Genomic DNA, 26,597 nt, shown 5'->3' with positions numbered 1-26,597 from the left:
GGAGCAGGAAGTAGCTGTCAGCGCCTTCGCTGCGGGTTGGAAAGTGACCGTAAAATAATGCATTTGCTCGTCTGAAAAGCGAGTCTGGATTTGTTTCTTTTTAAATATTTTTTATTATTATTTTTAATCGGGAGGATTTCCATATCGTGAATATGGGTTTTTGTGGAGCATGCGCTCTCCTGGCGCTGTTATTTGTGTCATCTGTGGACTCATCAGGTGAGGGAAAAACGCATCTGGCAGCTGGAAATATTAACTTGTTACAGACTTGTGTTCGTGTTTAACGTCATATGTTAATGTTTAAGAGGGTTAAAATGTGTAAAATATAAAATATGCGCTGAGAAACGCCCTTATTGTTTAAGACTTTCATGACGCTGAAGTTCGTGTTTGATTCACAGCATGGTATGTGACTAAAGGGCTATTCCAACTCATTTAATAATGTTTGACAGGCTTTAATAAAATACTGTAAACAGATTATTTTATCTTTATCACACATATTTCGGGATGCAGTCTGATATTTAGTATAATTGTCTTCATTCCTGAATTAGACCTTTATTCAGCTTCTGAAGAGCAAATTTAGGCGTTGAAGACCCCAGTTAGATGAATTACGATTAAAAACTAAAAAGTATAATAGTAAAACTTAAATTTTGGCCTGAAATCATTTAATATTAGGTCTGGTTTTAAAAACTAAACCAGACACAATCTTTACATAATTATTTTTACACAACTGACAAAGTATAGATTGTAACTTTTAAAGTTTGAGTTTTAAAAGGATTTTTCTGCTCTGACACTACGTTAGTCAGACTTGAAAAAAATAAACCACCGTTCATGTCAAATCTAGACAAAATCATCCCACATCAATGACAGATTATATAACATCCAGTTTGTGATTTTTAATACCTTTCATCATGTCTTAAAATATCATCAAATGTAGACAGTTGAAGCCTTTCATGATCCACCCAGACTGAACATTAAACCACTTTAATGGCCCAAATTTTTCTACATTAATGGCAGACTACAGATAATATAGATAAGCATTTGTAAAAGTGTTATTCCATTAATTTTTATGAAATCAAACACTGTTTTATATCCTGTGTGAATAATGTAAAGCTATTTTTGTGAAGATGTCATGTAAGGTGATTTCAGACTAAAGAAAGTCTAAAAAAATCAGCTTTTTTAGATTTTTTATAAACTAAATCAAGCTTTCACAACTCAGAAAACGAATTTATAGAGAATGCATTGACTAGTGGATCAAATGTTTGCTAAATTTGTTAAAAGCAGCAGAACTGCCCTTTATTCAGGTACAAATCGGACGCCAACTTCACCATTTTGATTAGTTTCACCTTTTTTGGGTCACTTACACTTGAGATGAGCTCAGCTTGAATCACCCGGTACTTTATGGCTGGAATAGCAAAGAACATTAATGCCTCTTCAGTTATGATGGGAATATCACATCAGTGTGATCTGAGCTGCTCAGCTCTTATATTTAGCTCTCTGTTTTCAAAAGCTTTGAGGCGTTAATGGAGCCTCCTTCCTGGAGGCATGACTTCATTCATTAATGATTGACCAACAATCTGCTGCTGAAGTATGATTCTGGTGGGTGTTTTATTACACACAGTGTTTGGATTTAAACTCTGTTGTCTTTCTACAAACTGCACTTAGCTCTGTCGAGGAGCTTTATGATTATTTCTACGATTTACAGATAAGAATGATCAAATGTTTATCGTTGTTTACTGCTGAAAGGTCCTGCATTGCTAATAAAAAGCTGTTTATCCTGTTCAGATCAGAGCTGCAAAAAGACAAAAGCTTGCAAAGTAGTTTTGGTTTAGTTTCTAGGGCAAATATCTTGAAATAAAACAAAACTAACTTTCAGGTAACTTTTCAACACAATATAGGAGCTTATTCTAAGTCAATAGCTCCTTAATATTGATAAAAGTATAATTTTTACTGCCATATTGTTTCACTTATAACATGGGAAAAATGTCATGTTGTAAGTGGAATAATCCACCAGTGAAACTAGTTATTTTTAATCAATATAAAGGAATTAGTGACTTAAAACAAGCTCACGTATTTAGCTGAAAAATCTCTTGTAAGTTTGTTTAACATAGTAAGATAAAAACTATACAAAAATACTTGTTTTTCCAGTGAAGTGATACATCTAATCTGTTTTTGTGATGGACAAAATTTCCAATGAAACTGTAAACTGTCTGGAATGAAAGTTTGCATGGAAACTCTCACTTCCATTGGAGGTAAAGCCTCGTTTGGATCCTCCTCTAAAACCACTGCAGCATTTCTGTAAAGCACGACTCCAACCTGCTTTCAGTTTTAGCTACAAAACTTCAAGTTTTAGCTACAAAACTTCAAGTTTTAGCTACAAAACTAACATTTTACAGATAAACCTCTATCGCAGTCCTGGTGCCACATTTCTGATTCAAGTCAAAAAGATGAAAAAGATGATGCTGACCGTCAAGCTGGTTGAGAAAATCTAGATAAATGCCTCTAGGATGTGGAAGAACAAGCGATGGCTGTGCAGCCGACAGGTTTTTGTGTGTGATGCAATGCAGTCATGCCAACACAAAGCCGATTGAAGAGGAATGTTACTTAGTTCCTATGGAATATAGGCCACAAAGTAAGGGCCAGATGGATGCTTAACAATCTGCTTGGTGCAAAACTGTAGATGCAGGTTTCCTACAACCCCTGGCAAAAAGTATGGAATCACCAGTCTTGGATGAGCACTCATTCAGACATTTCATGCTGTAAAACAAACTCAGATCAAAAACATGATACAATATTAAGGTTGTTCCAAAGTGCAACTTGTTGGCTTTCAGGAACACTCAAAGAAATGAAGAGAAAACATTGTGGAAGTCAGTGAATGATACTTTTATTGACCAAACACAGGGAAATAAATATGGAATCACTCAATTCTGAGGAAAAAAGTATGGAATCATGAAAAACGCATAAACAAAAGACCATTCAAAATACATCACTAGTATTTAGTTACACCACCTTTGGCTTTTATAACAGCTTTCAGTCTTTGAGGCATGGACTTCATGAGTGACAAACAGTATTCTGCATCAATTTGGTGCCAACTCTCTTTGATAGCAGTTGCCAGATCAGCTTTGCTGGTTGGACCCTTCTTGTGGACCATTTTTTTCAATCTCCACCACAGGTTTTCAATTGGGTTGAGATCTGGACTATTTGCAGGCCATGACATCGACTGAATGTGTCTTTCTTCAAGGAATGCCTTCACTGTTTTTGCCCGATGGCACGATGCATTGTCATCTTGGAAAATTATTTCATCATCACCAAACATCTGTTCAATTGAAGGGATGAGAAAACTGTCCAAAATGTCAATGTAAACTTGTGCATTGATAGAAGAATTAACCACAGTCATCTCCCCAGTGCCTTTGCCTGACATGCAGCCCCATATCATCAAGGACTGTGGAAATTTGGTTGTTTTCTTCAGGCAGGCCTCTTCATAAATCTCACTGGAACGGCACCAAACAAAAGTTCCAGCATCATCACCTTGTCCAATGCAGATTCTTGACTCATCACTGAAGACAACTTTCATCCAGTCATCCACAGTCCATGATTGCCTCTCCTTAGCCCATTGGAGTCTCGTTCTTTTATGTTTAGGTGTCAATGCTGGTTTTCATTTAGCTTTCCTGTATTGAAATCCCATCTCCTTTAGGTGATTTCTTACGGTTCGGTCACATACATTGACTCCAGCTTCCTCCCATTTATGCTTCATCTGTTTAGTTGTACTTTTTCGGTTTTCAAGACAAATGGCCTTAAGTTGTTTGTCTTGACGCTTTAATGTCTTTCTTGGTCTACCAGTACGCTTGGCTTTAACAACCATTCCATGCTGTTTGTATTTGGTCCATATCTTGGATACAGCTGACTGTGAACAGCCCACATCTTTAGCAACCATGCGTGAAGGGTTACCTTCTTCAAGAAGTTTCACAATCCTCTCTTTTGTTTCAAGGGACATTTCTCTTGTTGGAGCCATGGTTCTCGCCACTCCACTTCGTCCAGCAGCCCTCCAAGGTGTCATGACTGCAGGTGTTTTTAACTGCACACTAACGGGCACATCTAATCTGGGGCAGGTGTCCATTTAGGGAAAGGAAATAGAATGGGTGTGTCCTTTTTTTTCTACCTCCAATTTGAGTGATTCCATACTTTTTTCCTCAGAATTGAGTGATTCCATATTTATTTCCCTGTGTTTGGTCAATAAAAGTATCATTCACCAACTTCCACAATGTTTTCTCTTCATTTCTTTGAGTGATCCTGAAAGCCAACAAGTTGCACTTTGGAATGACCTTAATATTGTATCATGTTTTTGATCTGAGTTTGTTTTACAGCATGAAATGTCTGAATGAGTGCTCATCCAAGACTGGTGATTCCATACTTTTTGCCAGGGGTTGTAATAGAGCTTGAAATGAATGATTTTGTTTACTATGACTCATGATTTACTCTAATTAAGTCGCTCTGGTTTATCGTTTCCGTCAGTTGGATAGGTGTGCCTGGCAACAGTGTTTGCTCATGTGTCACCAGCAAGCTCTCTCTTAGCCAGCTTCACCAGTCATTTCCTGGATGACTATCAATCAGTTTCTCATGTAGCTGAGTCTGAATCTGTGTCAGCTCCTTCTTAGTCAGTTGCTTTAAGCCTCAGGAAATGGTTTTTAACTAATAAACGGTGGTTTGACCCCTCTGAGTTAGTGGTTGGTGTTTGCATTGAGGGGAGGTGATTAAGTATGTTGTTTATGAGCGATGGTAAGAGGGTGCAGGAGATGAATAAATGGTCTGCAGTGAAGTCGGTGCTGAATAGGCCTGTCACAACAACAAATTTTTCTGAGAATTGTCCCATAAGTTATTGTGATAAACGATAACATTGTTGTTTTGAGACCATTTCTGTGTAACATAATGGTAATGGCATAATAATGCAAGAACTCATTCTCAAATGTCAACAAACTAGAAATTTAATGAAGATTTAACACTGAAACTGGAAGACATTTTAAACAATATCCAAAATAAACAAACAAAACAACAGAAACAACAAATAAAATGAGTTATTAAGTCTATGTAAACAAAATTGCTCTTTAAAAAAGCCATTGTTAAACAAGCTGACCAAAAGTTCTGGAGCTCAGTGTGGTTGCTAGGTAACGAGGTTGGGCTCGGCTGAGGTTGCTAGGAAACGGCTCAGTGCCCACGGAAAGTTACCGAACAGTATGTTGTTTTTTTTTAAATGCCTCATTTTACAAACACCAAAACACATGAACTTATTCCCCAAAGAGCTCTGTTTTTTTTTTTTGTTGCTTTTTTAGAACACAAATGGAAGTACAAAAATGTGACAGGTTCACTTTAATACAACAAAATCCTTAAAAAATAATTCTTTAAAATAAAGGGGGGATAGCACCAGACTGAAGAGTTTGTCCTCCAATTTTGGTAGAAAAAAATTATGAAAATGGAAATTATTGAGCTTGTTTATTTATTGCTTATTGCGACAGGCAATTTTTTTTTAAACTGACATACAAAAGCTTTGGTCTATAACGGTACGTAAAGCTGCGGAATGGTTTAAACACGAAGATCAAGCAATGTCCAAACATAAAACAGCATAAAATTTAAGAATCTGGTCATCACTTCATATGAAAAATAATTACTGCTGTTATCAGTGTTATTGTTACTAATTAAAGCTGCAGTATGTAACCTTTATAACATTTTTTTAAGATTGTCACCATGTTGAGACGGTATACTATGAGACAGATAATCTGTGAAAAGATAAATCTCCTCCCTGAGCTGCTATTGCTATTGTTTCACAAAATGCACCGACCAAAAACAACCAATCAGAGCCAGGAGGAGGAGGGTCTTAGTGCTGTCAATCAGCTTTGTGTACCTTGACTTTCTGTACTATTTTCTTTTAAATATTGTATCCTTGAGCCACTAAATCCACTCTTACCATTATAATAATTGTCTATCATTTTGAAACATTGAGTTTCACAATATCAAGCCGAAGCCAAGGTTGATGTGAGTTTATCTTTCTGACTCAGAGATCCACACAGGAAAGTCGGTCGAGCGTAATCACCGTCTAAAAACGAATGTCTAAATGCATGATTGTGAATGGAAAAGAAAATGAATAAAACATGAAGTAAACTTATCTAAAGTTAGTGGTTATGGTTTAAAATGTTTACTATTTGGGTTGTAACCAGACATATTGCGAAATACAAACAACTAATTGATTCTCCCCGCCTAACTCTGCCAAACAAGAAATGCTTGTTCAGTCGGTTTCTAATCGCTCTGCCATGAACTGCAGCGTTTGACATGCTTTCTGATGCTTGTGGAGCGTTTTGGTTTCTATTGTCTCTTTTAGCATCATGTTCTCAGATTTTGTGGGTGTTTATACATGTTTTCAATCAGTTTCTGTAATGTTTCCCTCAGAGCCCTTTCAAACCACGGTGAAGCCAAATAAAGGGTCAGAGGTCACCGTTTCCAGCCAGCTGCCTGATTGCACCGTCTGCACCGTCAGTGGCGTTAATGACGCCCAGAGTTCCTGCCAACCGTCTCTTAAACTAGAGCCTGAAAAGGAGGTGAAGCTGCTGTTTAAATGCCCCCAACCCGTCGAACAGTCGTACAATGTGACAATCAGCAGCTTAATTGGTAAGTTTAATCCCGATTTATTTGTTCTGTTGGTTTTGTCCTTTTTAATACTTTTCTTTAAGAAGAGCTGTGTGCAGAAATAGATGTGTGCAAGTATTTTTGATTATCGCTGGACTCTGGCTCATGCAAATAAAAAAAAAAGAAAATACAAGAGTAAATGTTGTGAAATTTCAGCTAACAGGAAGAGGAGATTATAATGTTATCGCTGCTTATTTAAAAGTGAGAAACAATTGCAAAAAACATATCAGGAATGTTTTTATCTTGGGATAAATTCCACTTTTTTGCAGGATTTTTCTATTGAAATAATCAACTAATTTAGTGACTGATTAATCATTAACTGAAGTTTACAGACTTTCAAAATGACCATTTGCAGAAAAAACAACATTCAGAGCAGTAATTAAATCAAAACTGTACAAACAAGTTGTACATTTTGCACTTAAGATAAAAACACATTTATTTCTAAATACATTTTAGTCAAAACTCCTCAAGTGGCAAAGATTTAGCTTCACATGGTTCAGAATGCTAAAGTATTAAATCTTTTTATATTTCTTAAAAAAGAATTCAATTATTTGCATCTTTTAATGCATTTCTAATATTGTATTAAAATTCTTAAAATAAAAATCTGCAGAATGTGCTACTTTTTAATTTGATTATCAGAACAATCCACTACTAAAATAATTGTTGCTATTCTAGCACCACAATTTAACGAGTTTACGAGTTTAACTATCGTGGCTTTCGCCTTTTTCTAAACCACTTTGCAGAATGCACAGAAGATGCTTGCAGTCCAGCGACGGTAGAAGTCCAGTCGTCCCTCCTGTCGAAGTTCTCCAGAACCTTCACCTGGAAGCTGAAGGCGCCTGAAAAGACCCTCGTGAGTCTGAAGGTCCTCTGGACTGGACTGACCAAGGCTCCACACCCTTGCAGTGATGGACGGCAGTATTCAGCGGTCAGATCTGAAACCAGCAAAGATGTTTTGACTCGGTACTGTGAGGGTGGCAGCGAGACCCAACTGGACCTGTCCGATCAGGGCGTGGTGACCCTGGAGGCCAAACCAAACACACAGGTGGAGTCGGTCCTGTTTCAAGCCTTGGCTGCACCAATGAGTAAGAACTGATCCAGCTCTTTTTACAGACATTTCAGCGACATGTTGATTCAATAACTGATCTTAGGGGAAAATAGTTTTGCGATACAGTAAAGTCCCATTGCCTTATGGACCTATGGATCCCTTGCAGCATGATGTCACATGCGTAAGATCCCGCCCCCGACTCCCGTCTCCAAAATCAGCTGGCTGACGACCACTACCATTGTAGCTGTTAAATTATCAATATAACGTTCAAAATCTTAAATGTACACTTGATATTTAAATGAAAAAGGGACTCAGTGCCTAGCTGTGAGTTGTCAACACTAGGACAACTAGATAAAAAGGTCAGAAAAAAAATAACGGGGGAGAGGGAAGTAGGTCAGTCATGCTAGCTTGACTATGACAACCGCAACATGTAGATGTGCTGTGGAATTCTGAGTGTTTTGGTTCAGTTACAAATAAAATGAAATTTAATTTGGGTGTTTAAATTAGCTAATCAACCACCACAATGTTAGATTAGCTAATAGCAGCTGTAGCTAATTTATCACAGCGATCACTTATTAACACATTAATCATACCTACGTCTCCAGATTTTATTTATTTAACAGAGTTATTCCACTGCAGCAGCGCGGCTACGGATGGCATGTTGCCAGAATTACCAGTTTGTTTTAAGGATACACATTGAAAACAATGTGGTAGACCTATCCGCCATACAAATTGAGATTTTTCAGTGTCGGACTTTAAATAGCTTTACGCTGAACATAATTAGGCTACAGGAAAATGTTATCACTGTACTCGATGATTAGCATGTGGCTAACTTTGGGAAAACTTGTTTTGCTGGTGATTATTGTTGCTCAATACTTAGCCGTCAGCATTCATCGGATTTATTTTTATTACATTAAATAATTTAAGCAGAGACAGTTTGATAGAAAAACTGAATAATTCACATAATCAAGATTACAACCACTTAGATTTAAAGGTCAGAGGGTCACCCAACCCACTGCAGTGCAAAAGCACAAAATCTGTTTTTTGTCCAGTTTCTAGTGCAAAAATCTTAGCAAACTTGAAAGACAAACCAGTTAATTTATCTGCCAAGTATTTTTTAAATCAATGTTAAAGTATTATTTACTTAAAATAAGCTTCTCTATCTTGCTGAAAAGCTGCTTTTAAGTTATTGTGTCTTATTTCATGTGTACTAAGATATTTGCACAAGAAACTAGACCAGTAATGCTTGGTAAGATTTTCTGTTTTTACAGTGTAGGCTTAATGAAAGAGTAGAATACGGTCTAATGCATCCAGAGCCTTTTTTATGCAGAGCTTACAAAGTGGTTAGCATTGATTAACTGCTTTTTATTTGTCTTGAATCTCTTTACAAGAGCGAGTAATGACCGTCACTATTGGTCCTGCTTCCACTGTGGTTCTGACCCGGGATCCTGGGAAGGAAGAGTGTGACGTGTGCGTCACCAGCGGCGCCAGTCCAGACTGCCACGCCACAGAAAAGACTCTAAAAGGTGCAGAAAAACTCCCTCTGGAGTTCAGGTGCCTGAAACCCGAAGACGTGTTCACCGTGAAGATGACAACAAACATAGGTAAGAATTTACTCTATCTAGGTCACAGGTGTCAAACTCGAGGCCCGTGGGCCAAATCCAGTCCGCCTTAGCTGTTTATGTGGCCCTCTAGATTCTAGACTAAACACTGAGTGTGCTTAAATATAATGTAATCAATCAAATCAATGCCATTTTTATCTGTTTAGTACCAAATTATATCAATCAGTCCCTCCAGTTTCTTGAGAGTGATCGTGGAAATTTATGCAAAATCAACAAATTCCCACACTTTTTTGCGCTAATAATTGGGAGTTTATTGCAGATTTTTCTTTAAAATTGTCAAAAACTTCCTTACTTGTACTAAACAGCTGGCTCAGCCTTAATTGATGTCATATTATAGTCCATGAATAAAAACAGGAATAAAAAGTCAAATTTACCATCATAAATAAGCGAAAATATTTCCAAATAAGTTTTTTATTGCAAAAAAATCACAAAAACAATCGCAAAATTCTGGAGGGACTGAAAAGATGTTCAGTATTATTTAATTTTAAGAATTTATTAATATTTTAACAGGTTTTATCAATACATTCTGGCACAACCGGCCCTTTAAGAGCATTTAGGATCTTAATTTGGCCCAAAACGAAAATGAGTTTGACTCTCTGTTCTGGATCTTTTTGAAGCCGATTGTGGCTCAGCTGGGTTGATCGGTTTTTCATTTCTGTTTTCTCTCAGGATGCACTCAGACGTCCTGCTCTCCGGCTTCGGCCGAAATGGATCCGGATCTCTTCAAGGGCTTCAGAAGAACCCTGACGTGGGACGTTACTGTTCCAGACAGAACTGTTTTAACTTTAGGGTTTCCTGGACTGAAGGAAAAACCTGCATCAGAGAACTGTGAGGACGGCATTCAGTACACGGTCAGTACCATGAGGATCGACGGACAGATGAGAACCAGCAGTTACTGCAAAGACGGGACGGCGTCTCAGCTGGAGCTGTTTGGAAAGACGACTGTGACGGTGGACGTTCCCAAAGAAGGAGAACTGGACCGGACCGTGTTCAGTTCAACGGCAGCGCCGAGCCGTGAGACAATAGTTTAACATTTAATGAAGGAACCTACGACGGAGTACTAGAACCACACTGTGAAAATAGTAAAATAACTAGATTACAGTCAAAATAATGAGAATAAAGTTAATACAAGATTAAAGTTGTAATACTCTGAGAAAAGTCATAGTATGACTTTATTCTCAAGATATTTAGACTTTATTCTTGTATTATTTCAACATTATTCTCATACTATTGTAATTATATTCTCATATTTTGATTTTATTCTCAAATTATTTTGACTTTATCCTTGTAACATTTTCCTAGTCTGTCCTTAATCTCCGTCGTAGAAACCAGTTATCATGCTTTAACGGATTCTTCATGTCTCTGTTTTTCAGGTGGAAGATCCCTGTTTGTGACCTCTGACCCCAACACAAACCTCATCATCACGAAGGTGGACAAAGAGGCAGACTGTCAGATCTGCGTGACGGAGGCGTCCAAACAGACTTGCAAACCTCAAATGTACAGACTGAAAAATCCTCGCAACGCTTCGGTGGATTTTACGTGTCCTCAGCCGCAGAAAGTCTTCACGGTGGAAATAAACAAAGAAATTGGTATGAAATTAAAGATATCTCTGAATACAGTAGCCACATATGAAGCGTTTTAACTGGCTGAGAGCCTGAACTTTGGGTTTTTCTCAAGCAGAAACGTCGTAGTTAACCATGTTAATCACATTTTTGGAGACGCTTCTGTGTGAGCTGCTGATTATTAAATATAGTTTCCAGGACTTTAAGATAATTGCAACCTGTTAAAACTCCTCACATCTCCATTCTCATATAAAATAATCCAATTTATTTACTTCAGCTGTTAAACTTTATTTACGCTCCACGCTGGGGGACATGGGGAAGAATTATTGTTTTGCGTTCCCTCGCAATAAGCAAATATACGCTGATCTATTTTGTATACAGTCACAAATGTCCATTTAAAATTTCAAATATATACATTTAAAGAGCCTCAGTGAAAACGTGTTAATATTTTCTTAACTCTTTGGTGCAAAAACTTGATTTATTTACTGCATGTTTATGTCTGATTGTGTAGAGATGGATCTGCACATGAAAACATCATTCAGACAAAAAGACACAATAAAAACAGTCAGATATGATTTTATTACCCGTTAAAATAACTCAGAAATAGTCCAAATAGTTTGGATGTTTTTTTGTTTCTTTCCTTCTTACGGAAAGTTTTTGTTTGTATCTTGGAAGGGATGACAGAGATGGCAAGAGATGGCAACACGTTGCGAGGGAAAGCTAACGTTTTGCGAGGTGACGCATGAGAAACATTTCTCCCCATGTCCTCTAGGGGGCGCCATCCTTGTTCAAGCCTGTTCTGAAAAAATAGAACGACAGAATAAATCCATACTTTGTTTCTCTGCTTTGTCGTCAGACTGCACACAGACTTCCTGCTCAGGCAACCCCGTCCAGGCCGACAACGGGTTTTTTCCCAACTACAACCGGAGCTTCACCTGGGACGTAAAGGTTGCCACCACTCAGACTTTCCACCTGGACTTTCCAGGACCTGGATTGCGACAGATTCCCAACGGTGGGACGTGTCCAGATGGCCACACCTACGCCGTCATCCTCTACCTCCACCGTTCTGCCCCAGCAACCATCGGCACTTTCTGCAAAGGCGGCCCGGTGACCTCAGTACTGGGTCAGTACAAGGGCCGTGTGATGCTGACGGTGCCATCGGACGTGAACCTGGACCCTCCGGACTTCCAACTTAAAGTTGGACCTTACTCAGAAGGTATGTGGCTTGTTTAATGCTGCAGAAGAGCACAGATGTATTCCATACAAACAAATGTTGTCTGAAGGCGTTTTACCAAATAAAATCCAATTTATTTGCATAAAAGTGGATTTTTGCTGTTGCCTTTGGTGCTGGATGTGATGAATTGGGTCGGGTTGTTCTGGAAGATGTAATGATGCTTCTGAGCTTCCTGGGCTGAGAATCATAAATGAAGACTTTCCAATATTGGTAAGAAGGTGAATATATTATGTAAATCTAATCATTACACTGCAAAAAAAGTATTTTGGTCTAGTTTCTAATTTCTGGAATAAGACAAAACTAAATTACAAGAAACTTTAGAGCAACATATAGGAGGTTGTTTTAAGTCATGTGTCAAACTCAAGGCCCGGGGGCCAAATCTGGCCTGCCGTAGCTTCTTTATGTGGCCCTCCAGACTCCAAATTACATCAATACGTCCCTCTGGTTTTTCACAAATTAGCAAAATTCACACAAAATCAACAGATTTTTTTCTGATTTTACTGAAATTTTTTCTCAAAATTATCCAAAAGCATTGAGTTTAAGTGACTGCTGCCTCAGCCTTACTGGTTATAGTCTGTGATTGATAAGGCAAATAATAAAAACTCACATTTAACATCATATATTAGTGTGAATATTGTAAAAATTCCTTACAAATATTTTTAAAATCTGTGATTTTAATTGCAGAAAAAACACAAAACAACCAGAAAACCCTGGATGAACTGATCAGAGTGAAAAGATGTTCAATATGATTTAATTTTAAGAAACACTTATTGAATGTTAAACAGATATTTATTGATAATTTAACAGCTTAATGGGTTTTATCAACACATTCTGGTACAACTGGCCCTTTAAGAACAATTAGATGTTTGATTTTGCCCAAAATGAAAACGAGTTTGATGCTCCTGATTTAAATCAACAATTCCTTATTATTGATGATCAACACTTTTCCCTGTCAACTAGTTCTAGTACTTTTTCATCAATATCAAGTAATTAACTATCTTGCTGAAAAGTTACATGTCAGTTGATTAGAAACTAGACGAAGAATGCTTTGTAAGATTAGTTTTTGCAGTGCAGCAGATGGGACAAGTTTTCTATCATCGTCATGTGACGTTTATAAATCCTGTCTTAATACCTTTAAATTAGGAATAAACCAATTTACTGGCCAGCCCATTTATCAGCGACACTTTCCTTCATTTGGGGGATTGCTGATGTCATCCACCTCAGTAAAGGTCTACAAATCAAAAACTCTCCTCTCTGAGCGTTTACAGTTAACAATAGTCACTCCATTGTTACCAATTCAGCAACTTTCTTGCTATATTTAGCAACATTTCAGACAGAAAAATTGGTATCGGCCTAAATCTGAATCGGCTTTTTAAATATCGGCGGTTGGTCAGCGGACTGCAGTTGGTTCACCTTTTCTTTAAAAGGTTCCCAACTCGACTCTTCATGTGTGTTTCTCCAGTGACGGCCATAGTGAGAGTCAAGCTGCCCCGCGGCATGTCAGACACCGAGTTCATCACGCCCAACTATCCCAAAGATTTCCCGGATGACGAGCAGATCCTGTGGGAGTTCAGCGTTCCCGAAATGCACAACTACTCAGTTCAGTTCAGCGAGCACTCGGCCCCAGAGTGTCTGGAAGAAGGCGCCGCGGTGGAGGTGGAGTACCAGAAAGAGGGCAAGAACCCGACCAGAACGTCCCTGACGGGTCCGCAGCCTCAGCACCAGCAGGGCGGGTTTAATTTGACGGTGAAGAACTGCAAAACAAACCTAACGCTGCCGGGACTCAGCCTGCGCTACAGCGTCTCTGTGATGAGGAGCGGCCATCCAGGTGAGATCTGGGAACAGTCTGAATTGGACCATCATGTTTGGTCGAGTCTAAACTCCGTCTTTTGTTTTCTCCTAGTTCTCTGTACGCTGGATTTAACCAAACAGGAAGTGTCTGTGCAGATTGAGAAGGTGGGCTCTGACCCTCTCTGTGAGATAAGAAAGGACTCTAAAGAGGAAAAGACGATACATGTGGCAAAAGGAGAAACGGCCAAACTCTCCTTCCTCGACTGTCCGAACGAGGACCTTCGTCTGACTGCAACCGAACTTATTGGTAAAAAACCCCAATAATTTTCTAAAGTTTACGAAGAGCTTTTTGCTTTTGGTCACTAGTGAAAGTTAAAGATATAAATAAAATAAATAATATTTTAGAAAGTACCAGTTCCTCTAACAGGTTATTTAATTTATAACAAGCTTATTTCTCTGTTTAAGAAGGAAATAATGAAGTTTATTTATATAGCACATTTACAACAGACTCAACTGACCAAAGTGCTTCACAAAACAAACAGCATAAACGATAAAATAGAAAATAAAATGTACTAAATATAATAAGAACAATTATGAAATTGGCAAAATATACCCAACGCTAATAATAAGATTAAGAAACAAAACAATACTTAATTTTAACAGCAGCAATTTTCTTCCATCCTTCATCTGTTCTCTTTAACTGGTGTTGAAGGAAAAAGGAAATTATGACATTCTTTTTATTAAAACTGTATAAATAAATGTAGATTTAAGGATGAGAATGTGAATTTAAGCGTCATTAATCTGGTCGGTGAATATGAGGAAATCAGAAGATTTTATATTTTCTACCTGTTTTTATTCAGACAAATTGTGTAAAATTTTATGCAATGGGTGTGATTGTGTTATTTTCTTGCCTAGTTTTAGTTTTTGTAATATTTTTTTGCCTGTGTTAGAAGTGGAACTTGTACTTTTTCATCAATATTAAAGAATTATTGAGTTAAAACAAACTCGTATAACTTCATAAAAAGTTATTTTTAAGTTAAATTTGTCTTATAAAGATCTTTGCAGTAGAAACTAGACCAGAAGTACTTGATAAGATTTTGTGTTTTTGCAGTGTAATACTTAAAATTAACAGAAATAAATGCTTTAAGTAGATAATTCTGTGTGAAGTGAATTAAATGAGACTTTACTGCTTAAGAAAGGGATAATAAGTTATTCTCTTGAACAGATTTTCTCCCTTCTCCTTGCAGCCTGTCCAAATGCATTGCTGTGCGCTCCGACCCTCCTCTTTGTTCCCACGTTGGATCCCTGCCTGCCGATGCCCCTCCACAGCTTTTCGTGGTTCTTCACCATCCCACATGAAGCCACCCTGGACCTGGTGTCTCCCACCGGGAGCCTCCGGCAGTCCCTGCCCGGGCAGGAGTGCGATCCATCGTCTGTGCTGCGCGTCGGCGAGAAGGACGGCTCTTTCATCGGAAACTTCTGCTCCAATGGCGAGATCCAGAAACTCCAAGTTCACTCCAACATCTCCATCACAGCTACGCCGCAAGACGTCAAGAGGTCTAAGGAGCCTCTGCTCAATGTCAGCGTCAGTCCGGAGATCAGAGGTGAAATAATTTATGCTCTACAGCTGCTAGGAATGATATGTCTGTAAATATATTGATCCTGCCTTGGAAACATCTTTACAGGAGATGCACATTAATTTTTCTCCTGCTGAAAAGGTGTGAAAACATTTAATTTATTTGTTTTATGGTAGCTCACACTGAGGAAAATCCAGCTTTCCATTATTTCAGTGGAGGAAATAAACTACAATGGCATATTAAGACAGGAAAAAAAGGAGTAATAAATTTCTCAAATTTTGAGATTAATCTCAGGAAAAATGTGGAGATTTCTGAGCTTGAAAGTGAAACATATGCTAGAAAAAAGTCTGACATTTTTAGATTAATCTCTTGAAAGAATTTGGAAATGTTTGAGTTTGGAAAGTGGAAAATTGTTGACTTTTAAAAGTCAGAAAATTGATAAAAGTCAAATTTTCAGCTTTCCAAATTTGAAAAAGTCCTAGTTTTTTTTTTTTGGAAATTTGTCGACTTATGAACATCAGGAAATTTACAAAAGTCAAGTTTTCGGCTTTCCAACCTCCAATTATTTTTTTAATTTTCAAAAATTTAACATTATAAAAGTCAAATTTGACTTTTTAAAAGTTGAATGTTCAGCTTTCCAAACTCAGAAAAGTTTTTTCTTTATAAAGTTGTTCCTTGCAAATTTTTGACTTTGGAGCTCAGAAATGTCCTTGTTTTTTTTTCTGAGATTAATCTCAAAATTTGAGCTTTCTGGTGGAAATGTTCTGTTTTGATTTTATTTTACTTTATTTCCTTTCTTCTGTCCATAATGGTCCTAATACATCGTCATAATAAACCTACCTTAAGGGGGATTTTTAAAATACAAAATAAGTGGGAAGTCAATTATTGGAAAAAATGTCAAGTGCTCATTTTTACAGTAATTCATGATCTGTCTTTACAACTTGCATGAATCAGTTGAAGCTACAGGAATGTAGATTGTTTTGAGTCACAATCATTTGGCGTTTTTCAACACCTGAACAAAACAAGTTAAAACTTGTTCGCTGGCTGCTTCTCGTGTTCTGGCTGAATCAAAAAGGGGTGGAAGATGTGATTTTAAGAAGCATTAATTCATAAGCAAAACACCCATAATTTAGTTCCAGTTCTTCTTATGTTCACATCTAAGAAATAAAATATAAAATGGTCATTTTATCTTTAAATGTTGGTTTTGATTTATTTTACTTCTTAGCATTTTGAATCTTATTAGTAATGGAATAAAGGTATTTGTAATTTAGGAAAATATATCTGTAGGACAGTTTTTATTTTCTCATTCCCTCCAGCCTCCACACGGGGGCAGTATTGTTTGCTTTTAGAGAAGCTCATTCTGCGTTATTTCCATTTCTTCTTCAGAAACCATCATCTACAGGATCAGCCCTAATTTGACTTCTCCTACCATACTGGTCACCCCAAACTGGCCTACTGGAATGAAGCCCCATTCCTCTGTCTCCTGGATCGTGGACCTTCCCTGGATGCACCAAGCGCACATCAAGTTTGCCATCAGTGGACTCAAATGCGAAAACAGCCACACCAGGATCAATGTGAAGCACCAGGAAGGAGGGAGCGATCTCCTGGACATCAACGAGAGCGAAAAGATGAGGACAGAAAACACGACGGCCCGTCAGAGCTTCTACCTGAACGTGACCAACTGCCAGCCAGAGGGGCGCGACCATTTTATTGTCAAAGCCACGATTGTTCTTGAGAGAAAGACCAGTAAGGAATCACTCTGGTGATTGATTCAAGACAGTTAAAAAACACAGATTCAGAATGTTTTTGTTTCTTCTCCACAGATCTGTTACCCATCCTTCTTGGTTTAGTCGGGGCTGTTCTGCTTCTGCTCGTGATACTGGTTGTTGTATGTGTAGTTGTAAGGTAAGCAGCATGTTTTTGTCCGGTAAGACATTTTTATTAGTGTTTGAAAGGGAAGTAAAATGCTAAAACATTGGTTTTGGCTTTTGATCAATAACTTCAACTCTTCTGTTTTTTTACACCTGGTGTCAATATACACGTAAATACAGTGAGTGCAAATTAGAGCATCAACTGCATTCTTGTTGGTTGTGCAGGAGACTCTACTTCTGCTTTTCAAAGATGAATGGTTGCATAATTGTGCAGTCATTTTAAACTGAGTGTAAGCATTGAGTTGGGATTTTGTGGCCATCAGCAGCTTATTTGGATTTAAAGTGACAGGACGATCTAAAGCAGCTCGATCTGAAAGGAGGTTGAACTAAGCAGAACTGAACAGACTAAAATCTCACTATCTAAGAATGATTTAATGCAAAAAATGTAGTTAAAATGTTTTGGATGGTCCACAGACATGTCCTAACCTTGTTCAGGGAAGCATAATAGATAACCTTTAATGATGTTAGTGTTTCATGTTTCTCTTCATCTTTTCCTGCAGGAAAAAGAAATCAAAAATGAACAGTGAATCCTCCATCTACATGGGGAAGGGAAACATCTTCCGTCCAAATGATGGGCACTTCGTCAAAACCCGGGCCGACAACGACTCCCACGTCTACGACTACATAGACGACTCCATGGTCTACGGCCACCTCCTCACCGACAACGAGAGTATCCCAAACGGGATGCAGGTGGACTCCTACCAGACCTTCACGGGTCCCACTGACAATACACTGCCAGTTATCAAGGAACCCGACCCAGAGCCAAAGGGGCAGTACCAGTCCTTCCTGAGCCCCTCTGACACTTTCATGCCGCCCCGTCCGCGCACTCCCATCGGGCGGCAGGACAGCCTGGGCTTCCAGGACCGCCGGATGATGGATAACGAACTCTACACGTTCAAAAGCACGGGAGACATGAACACGATCCGTCTGTCCGGTGCCTATATGGAGCCGCAGCCGGAAATAATGGACGAGAGCTTGTAGCGTGAAAGGACTCCATGTTGATGACCTTTGACCTATCTGAAGGGCTCTAAGGATTGAAGAGCCTTGTTTCTGCGGGAATAGTTTTGGGAATCAGACCCGCTCTTTCTAGAAGTTGAGCTAAGAGTGTTAAAGCTCCGGACTTGGAAGCTAAAAACTAAAATCTGTGACTTCTTGGACTGTTTTTTTTTTTTTTTTTTGCTTATTTTGAAGAGAAACAACAAAAATAATTTCAGAAACTTTGTAAAATATTTTTCTACACTTATTTCAGTTTTGCCTTTGACTTTTTTTTTTTTTTTTTTTTTTTTAAGTGTGAATTTTAAAAAATAAGGGAGACAAACTAATGTACCACTACTGATCTACAGGGAGAAAATGTGACAAATCTACATCTCTCTGTACTTTTTGTTGTCCCTTTTGAGGCACAATTTCTAATTTTAATAAAACCACCTCTTTTTTTATTTTTTAAGTCTGTTTTTCATTTCAGATTATGAAAACCACTCAATTTAATGTTTTCTTTTTTTTCTTGTAAAATTAGGGATTTTTGAGCTTTAGTGCCAATAAATTTATCATATACTGAAACGCCTCAACCTGTCACCATTGTTTTTTTAAAATAAAATACAGAAAGTACCGTGTTTTCAACACTAGAGGGCGCAATGTCAATGAATAGTCTATTTTCGATCTTTTTTCATATATAAAGCGCATTAACCGAAACAAAACAGATAAGTCAGTCAGCCGAACCACAATACATTACTCCGCGTCGCTCCTGACTACGGTAGCCGTAATGTGACTAAAATGTGACTAAAATGTTTTGACAGAGCAACACAAAATTGCTTTGTAGTCAGTAAGTACAACCATAATTAATGTATAATTAATCCACTAGAGGGAGCTTTTTCACACTCTTTTGTTTCTTGATCAAATTAAAGGCTTTTAAGTGTGCCTTGTACTCCGGAAAATACGGTATATTGTTGAATATTATGCTTCAGAAATGTTCGATGGATTTTCCTCTTGATAATTTATTGCCAGAGATTCAGTTTTTAGGTGTGCAATGTTACCAACATCCTACAGATTATTTTAAATTATTTTCTTTATGTGAATTTAATGACATGCAAACCCTAAAAAGTACCGTTTAGCCAAAACTGCATTTCATATTCTCAGCCACCATATTGGATTTAAGTTCAATCCTGTCAAAGGAGTTTTACGTGAAAGGGTTTTTCCAATAATTTTTTCTGACTTGAAACGTGTAAATTTCTGTGCAAATAAAAAAAGAAGAAACCATTTAGCGTTTACTTTTAGAAGCACAATGTCGTTAGCATAGCTAGCTAGCAGTAGCACAAACAAGTACAGAATAAAAACGGTGGATATCCTGTCTCTGCTCACGTCACATACATATATTTTATCAATTGAACATATGATAAATGTTTCTTATTGCTGCTTTAACTGAATTGAAAGAACCTGCAGTTTCTAAACTCACGATGTGTTGATTTCTTCCATCAAATAAACTAAATCAGGGGACAAACTCAGCATATTGTGCTGAGGGTTTCTGTCACTGACTGAAGCAGTGACTTTTGGAAATTAGACCTTTTCATTCTGCAGTGAATTCAGCCACAGAAGTTTGGAGTCATGGAAAAATATAAGGAAGAACAGGCGCCACGGAAAACTACTGGAAAAACAACAACTGAAGAAGCCAGATTTTTATGTCTGAACCTGCAGTCTTTCTTTGCACGTCAGCTTTTTAGCTGCCCGTTTATTTCCACCTAAGTGATCTTAAATCAACAAGTCCAGAAACTGATATTCAAAGTTTATTGAAAGAATAAATCACACAAGATATTACAGAAGAATACAGGACTGGTACATAAAAGGTCAATTTGCTTTAAAACAAAGTCTTACTCAATTTTTGTGTCTTTTCATTTAAATGCAGTTTAGACCAGCGGTTCTCAGACTATTGATTCAGTATTTAAAAGAGGAAAAAATGTGATGCTTAACCAATATTTTATGTCCAGAAAAGGTGCCAGCACCTTTTCTGGACATACTCTGTTCAGTGAGTATTAAATAAGCCATCTTAACTGCATTCAGTTGTTTTTCTTTTTTAATAGAATGGACTGTATTCCTCCTGGTTTTACTGCAACCACAAGGAACGCTGCAAATGACATACCAGCACATCACTTTTGTCAAAAATAAAACCCACTGTGACCTCCACATGTCATTTTGGTCAGGATGCAGCTGAAAATCACTGGTTTAAACTCGTCTTTAGGATAGCAGGTAGCAGGGAGAGTGCAAAAACAAAGCAGCTAAAACAAAGTGCAGAGTTCATGTTGAGATAAACAGGATCAAACCAGAGGTGGCAAAAATACTCGGTCTCTACGCAAGTAGAAGTACAGATACTTGTATAAAAGAAAACTCTAGAAAAAGTAAAAAAGTAGAACTTTTAGTCATACAAAATGCATAACTTTTAAGAGTTCACGACATGCTCTGTGTTGGCATAAAGATAAAAAAAATACTGATACGGTCTAGTTTTTGTTCAAACTAAATCTCAATCGGGGTGATTTAATTGCACAAAGCAGCGAATTCGTCACTAATCGTTCTTTGAGTCAACAACATGGGAGGATTTTTTAAATGAGGCAACAGACGGAGAATGTTTTGCATCTCCGAAAGTTTCCCTCTGTTGTGTACAATGTTACTCAGGTTAAAGCTGTGGTGTCCAAATTTTATACCTAAAGGCCAAAAACTGTCAAAATGAAAGCAACTGGGGGCCACAAAATATAGATTTTTAAAAAAACTGGAGAAAATCCAACATAATAGTTTATTAAAATAAACAAGTCTGACTGCAGTAGAAAAGCAAGCGGGAATTGTCGATCTAAAATGTAAAATCTAGCAAGTTTGATAAAACAGAACAAAACATACAGACAATAAAGTAAATGTTGATGGTTTTTCTGGTATCTTTGAATTTTTTGAGTGTATTTTTAGCAACAAGAACAGACTATATGTGGCCCATTCTTCTAAAACGTTTCCTTTTTTATTGGCGTTTACTTCAATTTTCTAAAAGGGTGCAACAAAGTCTGCTGCTGAGTAAAAGTTGCTGAATGTTTGTGGTTCTGCTTGCTATGAAATTTAATTAAATGAGTATTTGAGTTGTACCTTGCATATTTAGAAGACTTTCTCTGTATCTTTTTTGAAAGGCAGTGAATATTTCACTGTAACTTTGAGCTGCTAAAGGCCACACAAAGTCACGGCGAGGTGAAAGCCTCCATCCATGTTGTTTTTCTCGTGTTCTGCTTCTGCTTTGAAATACCAACACTATAACACTTTTTGTGTGAGCGGTGGATTTTTTTCGTCATTATTTTTTCAACATATGTGAAAATATAAGGAGTGGAAAGTACAGATATTTCTCTTAAAATGTGGGGAGTATAAGTAAGATAAATACTCAAGTATCTGAAAATCTACCTAAGTACAGTAACTGAGTACTTTTACTTTCTTTCTTTGCACCTCTGGCTCAAACTATGTTGAACTCGCAGACTGAGGGCTTTTCTTCGCGGCAGTTTTCATCGAGCCACTTCCCGCCGGTCAACGACATGGCGCCGCAGTTCTGCGACTTGCCGCCATCCGGCTGAGGAGACCTGAAGTTGGACGCGTCCCAGTTTTTGTAGGTGATGGTGGAGCCGGTTTGGTCCATCCACTGGCCCTCGATGGTCATGTCGTTGACGCCGAGCCAGACCTGCCCGTCCGGGCCGACGCTCTGACGGATGTAGTCCCGGAGCCGGTCGTTCTCCTCGCTGGAGGACGGAGTAGCCAGGACGCCGCCCAGGGAGTTGCAGTCCTCACTGGCGGTGTGGTAGCGCTTCTTCAGAGGGTCGGCCAAGAAACATTTCTTATGGATCTTCTCACCTCTTAAACAAACTGTGACGGGAGATAAAATCACATTTAGGTAACCAGCTTTGCTTTTATCGTTGTCTTTTGCCAGCAAACACAGTGAAAAACTTTACTGATATTGAATACACAAACAAGAATTAGATGTTTAACATATACAAACAAAATAAAGCTCATATACAAAATAAAATACATTAATATACCATGTGAGCCTTAATTCTGCCCAAACATTTAGGACACATACTGTCCGTATGATCTGCTTTAAATCCAAACTAACTTATTTTCTGGTTGTTGTCGGTAGGTACGGAAAGCGAGAGCGGACATTTTCCACAGACACTTTTTCCCCAAATTTCTGGTTTTCTCAATTTAACGATTTATTTTCCCATTTTCTGCATACACTTTTCCCCACTGGTTTTCTCAAGATAAGTTAATTTTCAGATTGTTTTCTTGAGATGACAGCTTACTTTACCAATGGTTTTCTATAGATAATGACTTAATCTCCAGGATTCTCAAAATAATCTAATTTCCTGATGGTTTTCATGAGTTAACGAGTTAATTTCCTGCTTTCCGCAGACACTTTTTTCCCAATGGTTTTCTCAAGATAAGTTAATTTCCAGATTGGTTTCTTGAGATAACAGCTTACTTTCCTCATGGTTTTGTCGAGGGAACGAGTTAAATCTTGAGAAATCAGACATTATTTTCTCTATATAACGAGACGATTGGTGTGTTTTAAACCTGATTTCATCCTTCAATTCAAGCCACATCAAGTTCATTTGTTTTGCACATTTCAGCAATAATTGCTTTACATCATAGAAACACAAAAAACTGAAAAATTAATTTGTTGTGCTCTGTGTATTATCACGTCTCGGTGCAATACACAACTCCACCAACAGATGTCAGTATACAACAAAAGAAGATATATTCTCAATACTTACAAGGAAAATGACATTAAATATGAACATGCTCATTTTTTCTGTGACAGCTACAGTCTAGACTTAAAAGTGAAATTTTAAAAGGAGCAGAATAAATAAATGACCTTTTCCCTAATTGTGGGAAAATGGGACAGAGAGCAAGAAATTATCATTTGAATGCAAAGAGTAAGAATCATAACTTCTCAGTGTGATTAGATCACAGATGTTGAAGGGCAACAACTCAGTCATGGTTTTATAAATAAAAATGTAACAATGTCCCAACCTCCTCCTAGTGGGCTGAAAAGGTCATCCCACCCGAGTGACGGGTCAAGGCTTTACAGTTAGTAACAAACCTCAGAAAGTGAGGATAGAATAAAATTTTGAATATTTTGTGTCTGTAATGTTGTTCAAACTTAGACACTTAGACTTAGACGTCCTTTGTGTTCAGAGCAACAGATGACACGTGTGGACCAGATGTTGAAGTTTTCAGGCTGTTTCTTATATTTAGGATATATTTAGACTGTTGGCTCCAGGCTGGTTACACTCTGCATGCTCTGAATGACAATCGACCTCAGACAAAGGTCATGGTGCAAAGCATGAATCTTCATCACCACTTCATGGTTAAACCTTAAAACAAGTTTTAAAGGGTAAAAAATAGTTGTTCTAAGTATTACTTCAGATTTTCTAGTTGGTTTTTATTAACAATGTTTAAACAGTACTTTATTGTGAGAACGTTCAAATCTCTGCGGTATGAAACAAACTTTTTCCTCCATTAAAAGTGAGTAAAAACAGAAACATAAAAATGATTTACTAACATGTTAAAAGATGTTTAGCTGGTAATTGTGTAGAAAAACAGTTGAAGAACTTTTTTATGGATTCAGGATCCAAACTCTAAACATAGCATTAGAATAAGGTTTTCTACTGGGAAATGTTATTATTAATAATATGAATTTTGGATCAGTAGAAAGGATTTGCAGTTATTTTTACTTTAAAACTACTATTTGCCAAACATGGTACTTTCTAAGGACTTTTTGTTCAATTTGAATGGTAATGGGAAACAACACAGTGCAAGATTAAAATATTTGTACATGTGGAACTTAAGTAAATACGATGATAAAATCTGTTTGAGGTAATAAAATCAGAAGCTTCTAGATTGGAAACACATTTCTGATCATCTGCTCTAGTTTGAGTTCACCTGTTTGCAGAGCTTGTTTTTCCTTCAGCAGGTTCAGATCCTGAATGATTTCATCAATCTGTTTCTGCAGCTCCACCACAGCAGCATCCTGCAATGTATCTGATTTAAAACAAAATCTGAGTAAACTTTCTGCACAACAAAAATGATACAGCACTATACTGCAAAAATATACAACCTTATAATTATGAAAAAATACTAATTTCATTGGCAGATTATTTCATTTATAACATGGGGAAATGGTCTTGTTATAAGTAAATTTATCTGCACTTTTTAATTAATATTAAGGAATTATTAACTTAAAACAAGCCTCTACATCTTGCTGATAATTTACTTTTAAGTTAGTTTTGTCTTTGCACGAGTAGAAATTAAACTGTAATACTTGGTAATATTTGTTGTTTTTGCAGTGTTCATCATGCAGGTGAGGTTATCCATCTACCTTTCTTCACCGGCTTCTTCCTGGTTGCAGTCTGCTGCAGTGAGCAGTGGATGAGCAGCAAGACGCCCAGCAGAACAGAAACTCCTCTGAACTCCATCCTGGACCCTGTTGAATGTGGCTCCGACGTGGACATTCACACATTTATCCGTCTCCCTCACACCCTCCCATTTATCCCTCCTTACAAAGGAAAAGTACTGGAAGAGTCGTTTGTGGGGAACGGCAGTCCAACCTCAGGAGCCTGGAGGAATGGCGTGCCGAGGGGTCCCATCTGGCTGCAGCCTCCTCACGTGGAGCCAGCGTCCCGAGCAGAGCCAGGCCCGTGAGGCAGGTGCAGACAGGGCGGGACGGTGAGGGCCAACCATTACATAACCCTTCAGAGGCTTTCATTAAATGGGATGGAGAAGAAATAACCATATTCTTCCACTGAATAGACCAGTAGTGTCCAAACTTTGAGTTGAGAAAACTTGAGGGCCACATTTTATAAAATTAAAACTGAAAGGGTTTTATTTTTGAAGACATTTGTTGTTTTTAAGTCTTCAATATTATACTAAATAGACAATATTTTAATAAACATACAGTTGTGGTCAAAAGTGTACATACACTTGTAAAAAATCATAATGTTATGGCTGTCTTGAGTCTTCAATAAGTTCTACAACTCTTATTTTTCTGTGATAGAGTGATCGGAACACATACATGTTTGTCACAAAAAACAGTCATAAAATTTGGTTCTTTCATAAATTTATTATGGGTCTGCTGAAAATGTCACCAAATCTGCTGGGTCAAAAATATACATACAGCAACATTAGTATTTGGTTACATGTCCCTTGGCCATTTTCACGGCAACTAGGCGCTTTTGGTAGCCATCCACAAGGTCCTGGCAAGCTTCAGGTCGAATGTTTGACCACTCTTCTTGACAGAATTGGTGCAGTTCAGCTAAATGTGATGGTTTTCTTGCATGAACCTGTTTCTTTAGCACTGTCCACATGTTCTCAATGGGGTTTAAGTCAGGACTTTGGGAAGGCCATTCTAAAACCTTAATTCTAGCCTGGTTTAGCCATTCCTTTACCACTTTTGATGTGTGTTTTGGGTCATTGTCTTGTTGGAACACCCAACTGCGCCCAAGACCCAACCTTCGGGCTGATGGTTTTAAGTTTTCCTGCAGAATTTGGAGGTAATCCTCCTTCTTCATTATCCCATTTACTTTCTGCAAAGAACCAGTTCCACTGGCAGCAAAACATCCCCAGAGCATAATACTACCACCACCATGCTTGACAGTAGGCATGGTGTTCCTGGGATTAAAGGCCTCACCTTTTCTCCTCCAAACATATTGCTGGGTGTTGTGGCCAAACAGCTCAATTTTTGTTTCGTCTGACCAGAGAACTTTCCTCCAGAAGGTTTTATCTTTGTCCATGTGATCAGCAGCAAACTTCAGCCGAGTCTTAAGGTGCCTTTTCTGGAGCAAGGGCTTCTTTCTTGCACGGCAGCCTCTCAGTCCATGCCGATGTAAAACACGCTTGACTGTGGAGACTGACACCTGTGTTCCATCAGCTTCCAAATCCTTGCAGACCTGCTTCTTGGTGATTCTTGGTTGACTCTTGACCATCCTGACCAATCTCCTCTCGGCAGCATGTGATAGCTTGCGTTTTCTTCCTGATCGTGGCAGTGACACAACTGTTCCATGCACTTTATACTTGCGTATAATTGTCTGCACAGTTGCTCTTGGGACCTGTAGCTGCTTTGAAATGGCTCCAAGTGACTTCCCTGACTTGTTCAAGTCAA

The 26,597-nt window shown here is 38.0% G+C and overlaps 2 protein-coding genes across 2 annotated transcripts; one reads left to right on the top strand and one right to left on the bottom strand.

Moving 5' to 3' along the window:
* The first annotated feature begins 7 nt into the window (after positions 1-7).
* cdcp1b (CUB domain containing protein 1b) lies at positions 8-18,995 on the top strand. The gene is made up of 13 exons (XM_015004202.2): positions 8-216; positions 6,433-6,651; positions 7,413-7,754; positions 9,109-9,321; positions 10,009-10,353; positions 10,713-10,928; positions 11,758-12,117; positions 13,598-13,963; positions 14,039-14,233; positions 15,174-15,530; positions 16,890-17,249; positions 17,327-17,408; positions 17,935-18,995. The coding sequence occupies exons 1-13, from the start codon at positions 153-155 to the stop codon at positions 18,413-18,415; spliced, it is 3,600 nt and encodes a 1,199-aa protein (XP_014859688.2). The 5' UTR covers positions 8-152; the 3' UTR covers positions 18,416-18,995.
* Positions 18,996-20,198: 1,203 nt separating this feature from the next.
* Positions 20,199-25,095, bottom strand: LOC106928126 (tetranectin-like). The gene is made up of 3 exons (XM_015004182.2): positions 24,819-25,095; positions 24,383-24,481; positions 20,199-22,306 (listed from the first exon to the last, which is right to left on the bottom strand). Exons 1-3 carry the CDS (start codon positions 24,949-24,951, stop codon positions 21,903-21,905), a joined length of 636 nt encoding a protein of 211 aa, XP_014859668.2. The 5' UTR covers positions 24,952-25,095; the 3' UTR covers positions 20,199-21,902.
* Positions 25,096-26,597: the final 1,502 nt, after the last annotated feature.

Source organism: Poecilia mexicana, unplaced genomic scaffold (assembly GCF_051168715.1).
Source record: "Poecilia mexicana isolate PSO_F unplaced genomic scaffold, ASM5116871v1 scaffold_11, whole genome shotgun sequence".
In the NCBI taxonomy this organism is placed as follows: Eukaryota; Metazoa; Chordata; class Actinopteri; order Cyprinodontiformes; family Poeciliidae; genus Poecilia; species Poecilia mexicana.
Note: the sequence above shows the minus strand (reverse complement) of the source record. Positions and strands in the feature narration are given on the sequence as shown.